This window comes from Silene latifolia, chromosome 3, assembly GCF_048544455.1.
Source record: "Silene latifolia isolate original U9 population chromosome 3, ASM4854445v1, whole genome shotgun sequence".
Lineage (NCBI taxonomy): Eukaryota > Viridiplantae > Streptophyta > Magnoliopsida > Caryophyllales > Caryophyllaceae > Silene > Silene latifolia.
Window position 1 is genome coordinate 120,862,417 of NC_133528.1, and position 4,954 is coordinate 120,867,370.

The 4,954-nt window shown below is 39.5% G+C and overlaps 1 protein-coding gene across 1 annotated transcript; it reads left to right on the forward strand.

The window, feature by feature from the left end:
- The first annotated feature begins 1,878 nt into the window (after positions 1 to 1,878).
- On the forward strand, positions 1,879 to 3,027 carry LOC141649602 (uncharacterized). Its single transcript, XM_074458288.1, has one exon. The coding sequence runs from the start codon at positions 1,879 to 1,881 to the stop codon at positions 3,025 to 3,027; it is 1,149 nt and encodes a 382-aa protein (XP_074314389.1).
- Positions 3,028 to 4,954: the final 1,927 nt, after the last annotated feature.

Sequence of the window (4,954 nt, forward strand, 5' to 3'; positions counted from 1 at the left end):
TATGATATGCATCATGGAGGTAGGTTATAGGTTCTGTGGAACCCTGTTACTGTACATGTTCAGGGGTTAGTTAAAGGGGCACAATTCATTCACTGCTCTATTCTTCATCATGCTGGTCAGCTGAATATTGTGGCTACTTTTATTTATGCTTTTAACCGTGCTGTTGAGAGGATGGAGCTCTTGAATAGTCTTAAATCTCTTTCTGTTGGGATTACTTTGCCCTGGGTTTGTGTGGGATATTTCAATGTCTCTCTTACTGCTGATGAAAGGGTGGGGTGTATTGTCCATGATAAGGAAATGCAGGAATTCCGGGACTGTTTGGCTGACTGTGATCTTTCTGATCATCCTTACACTGGGGGGTTATTTTCTTGGCACAACAAGCAAGAAAAATCTCCCAAGTGGGCAAAATTGGATCGTTTGCTGGTTAATCCCACCTGGTGTTTACAACTACCTAATTCTTCTGTAGCTTTTCTGCCTGCAGGAGTCTCTGATCATGCCTCTATTGTGCTCAACTTGCCTGGTTCACTTCCTAGACCTAGGTCATTTAAGTACCTCAACTGCTGGGCCCTCTCTCCTGGGTTCCATCAGCTTATTTCTGAGCACTGGACTACTTTTATCCCTGGTACCAGAATTTACTCTTTGTTCTCTAAACTCAGAGCTCTAAGAGACCATTTGAGAACCATTCACAGACATGATTTTTCTGGTCTCACACATCGGGTTGCTGAAGCTAAAGCTGGCCTCTCTCATTGCCAGTCTCTTCTTCAAAACTCCCCTTTGAGTCAGCTGCTTCTGGTTGAGGAGAAAAATCTTACTGCTACCTATCTTAAGCTAAAATCTGCTGAAATGAAATTTTTGGCCCAGAAGGCTAAAGTCCAATATCTGAAGCTAAGTGACACTAACACAAGATATTTCTATGCTAGCATAGCTGCTAGAAAGAGCAGGAGTACTATTGGGTTATTCATGATGCCCAGGGTAGGGTTTGCAAGGGCTATGCTGCAGTCACTCAGGCTTTTCTTGGTTACTACCAAACTCTGCTTGGCTCTGAGGAGGATATACAGCCTCTCCCTCAGAGTTTATTCAATCATCGCACTCTTCCTGATGCTGAACATTTGGACAGTGTGGTTACTTCTCTTGAGATTCGTACTGTCCTCAATTCTATTGATGTTAACAAGAGCCTAGGTGTTGATGGGTATTCCTCAGGTTTTTTTAAAGATACTTGGGAAATTACAGGCCCTGATTTTACTGCTGCTGTTATGGAATTCTTTCAGCATGAACGAATGGCACGAGCTGCCAACTCCACTTTGATTGCTTTAATTCCCAAGACTGATGCTCCTCTTTCTGTCACTGAATTAAGGCCTATTTCTTGCTGTACTGTTTTCTATAAGACGGTAAGTAAGATATTGGCTAATCGTATGAAGACTGTGCTTGGTGATATTGTTGGTTTAGAGCAGGTAGCTTTTATTGAAGGTAGAGATCTTTTTGATAATTCTATGCTTGCTTATGAGTTAGCTTTCAAAAACAATAGGAGCCTTCTAACACCCAGAAGCATTCTCAAAGTGGATATACAAAAAGCTTTTGATTCTGTTAATTGGAAATTCTTGGCTAGCTGCTTGCATATGTTTGGTTTCCCTGAAAAATTTTCCAGATGGGTGCTTGCTTGTGTCACCTCCTCTCATTTTTCTATAAGCGTGAATGGTTATACTGAAGGTTTCTTCCCTGGTCGAAGAGGTCTTAGGCAAGGAGATCCTCTTTCTCCTTATCTTTTCACTTTGTGTATGGAAGTGCTCTCCAGATTGCTTAGACAACTCCCTTCTCACCCTGGCTTTTCCTAGCATCCTAAGTGTGTTAAAGTCAAACTCACACACCTTATTTTTGCTGATGGATCTCTTGGTCTTCACTAGAGGGGACTTGCCCTCTATTCAGGCTGTTGACAAGTGCTTATCTCTTTTTGCTGGGTTTTCTGGGTTAAGAGTGAATCCCATGAAGTATAACCTTTATTTTGGAGGGGTCAACCCAACTCTGAAGCAGCTCATTTTGCAAACTACAGGCTATGTTGAAGGGGACCTCCCTGTTAGATACTTAGGTATCCCTTTGTTTGGAGCACGGCTGACTCAGAGTATGTTCATTCCCATGATGGACAAGATCAGAAGTAAAATTTCTCACTGGGCTAACAAGTGCCTGAGTTATGCTGGTAAGATTGCCCTCATTAACTCAGTTATTTTTGGCATTCAGAACTTCTGGGGTGCAAGTATCCTACTTCCAAAGGGGATTGCCAAGAAAATTCATAAAATTTGTAAAGACTTCCTTTGGGGCACTGATGATGGAGCTAGAAGATGGGTTTTTAAAAGTTGGGCTAGCTTATGTAGACCTAGACGTGAAGGTGGAGTGGATATAAAGGAAATTTTAAGCTGGAATAAAACTCAGATGATGGGATGGCTCTATAAACTTGAGACAAATGCTCCTAACATATGGGTACAGTGGGTTAATGCCTACATTCTCAAGGGTGCTACCCTATGGGACAGTCATCTCACTGCTGCTCACTCTTGGTTTTGGAGTAATGTTCTTGCTTGCAGGGATTGCCTAGTTATGCTCACTGGTGGTGTTCAGCAGGCTAGAAGCTTGCTGGGTTCCCCTGGCTACAAGTCCTTGATCTATGATAGCCTGAGGCCTAAAAGCCCAGGGATTTCTATGCATAAGACTCTGAATGATACCTTTAATTTTCCTAAGCACTCTTTCATTGGCCTCCTTACTATGCAGAATAAACTGCCTACTATTGATAACCTGTGTAGCAGAGGGATGGTGATAGTTAATCGGTGTGTGCTGTGTGAGAGCCAATCTGAGTCTGCTAATCACCTTTTTTTCAGTGCCCTTTTTCTGCTACTATTTGGCGTCATGTTTCCTCCTGGCTGCATATCACGAACCAGCTGTGTCTTCGCCAGATTCTCAGATGGTACAAGCTTCATAATCGGGGCAGCAGCTTTGTTAAAAAACAACGTAGGTGTCTTCTGCTGTGTGTCATTTACTTGATCTGGAATGAGCGCAACAGGAGAATTTTCAAAGGAATTCATACTCCCCCAACTGTCATTGCTAGGAGAGCACAATATCTTGTTTTAACTCGGCATGGAATGTCTTAGTCTTGAGGATTCTATTACTTTCTTGTTGTTTTCTTTGTGGTTCTTTGTCTAAGGTAGCCATATTGGTTCCCTTGTAGATGGTAGCGGGTCTGTAATATTATTGTTCATGATTAATGATAAATGATCCAAACCTTTCTGCAAAAAAAAAATAAAAAAATAAAAAAATAAAAATAAAAAAATAATAATAATAATAATAATAATAATAATAATAATAATAATAATAATAATAATAATAATAATAATAATAATAATAATAATAATAATAATAATAATAATAATAATAATAATAATAATAATAATAATAATAATAATAATAATAATAATAATAATAATAATAATAATAATAATAATAGTAATAATAGTAATAATAATAATAATAATAATCGTATTTGTATAATAGAAATAATATGGTAATTATAGAGTTTCCTAATTGCTTCCTTATACCTATGACCTACCTATATAAATAAAGTTTATTGATCATAAAACACAAATAATTCACATAAGAGAAAAGAGAGGGTACAACTAGCTAGAAGATCGTCACAAGATAATTTTCTAATCGTCTCATAACATACTCGTCTTAAGACTAATATAACTCGTTAAATAGACAACCGTTGACCGACCCGAGACCATGACATTGACCGTGGGACATCAGGGATTAACCGGACCCACTTTTAACCACCTTTGACCGGCGGGAATGGGTTTTTTTCCGGGTGTTTTCGAGGGTGGTTTAAAGGGGTTGTAATATGGGTTTACACAGGTTTAAACCCTTATTCGTGACTAGTCGTGACTCAGACCTGGGTTGGTTGGTCATGGGGGGAGGAGTCGACCATCGTGGTGGTGTTGTGGTGGTCGGGGATGGTGGTTTATGGTGGTAGTTGTGGGAAAAATGCGAAACAGGGGAGGGTAGTTGTCGTGGTTGCTGCCGGTGTAGAGTTCGTTGCTGGGGTGTTTTTTTTATGGTCGGATTTGTGTTGATGTTTTATGGCATGTCAGGTGCGTGATGGGTGGCTGTCGTGGTGGCTGTTGGTGGTGGAATTGGCGGGTTATGTGAGTTGTTGTTTGTGTTGTTTGTTGTTGGTCGTGGGTATTAGGGCGCGAGGTTGTGGCGGATTGGGGCGGTTGTAGCTGGTGGCTGTGGTGTGTCTGGGTTGTCGGCAGTGGGTGCTCTCGGCGGGGCCTGGTGGTGGAGCTTGGTGGTGTCGGGTTTTTGTATTTTAAACGGGTTATAGGTGTGAGTGTTTGTGACGGGTTTACACGAGCTAAAGGGGGGTTGTACGTGGTTTTGGGGTTTTGTTTTATGGGTTTAGGTTTATTTATTTGAGTCGGATTTATTTGGGTGTTGACTCGGGTTTTGGGAAATCGGGTTTTTAATATAATGAGTTCATATTAGTTTTATAATTAATTTATGATTAATAAAATAATTAGTTGGGTGATTGTAACTCGGGTTATAATTATTTAAATCGGGTTTTTAATATTGTAACCTTAATAATGCCAATAAATAATTAAATTGAATAATAATACAATAAATGGAATAAACAAATAAATAATTGAATTGAATTATAATATTTTGATTAGGTGACGGTTGTGAAGAATTATAATCGGATCGGATTGCTTCATTTATTGGGTTGCTTGAGCTGCTTAATTGGTATCGCTTGCCAGGTAGGGATAAATCCTACTCAACTTTTACTCGATAATGTTTGTTGGATGATTTACATTAAAGTGAATTGATCGTATGTGAATTGCGTTGGTTGATATAATCGTAATTGTTGGAAGGGAGATTTATATTGTATAGGTTGGTTATATTGTAGTAGAGTATTGTT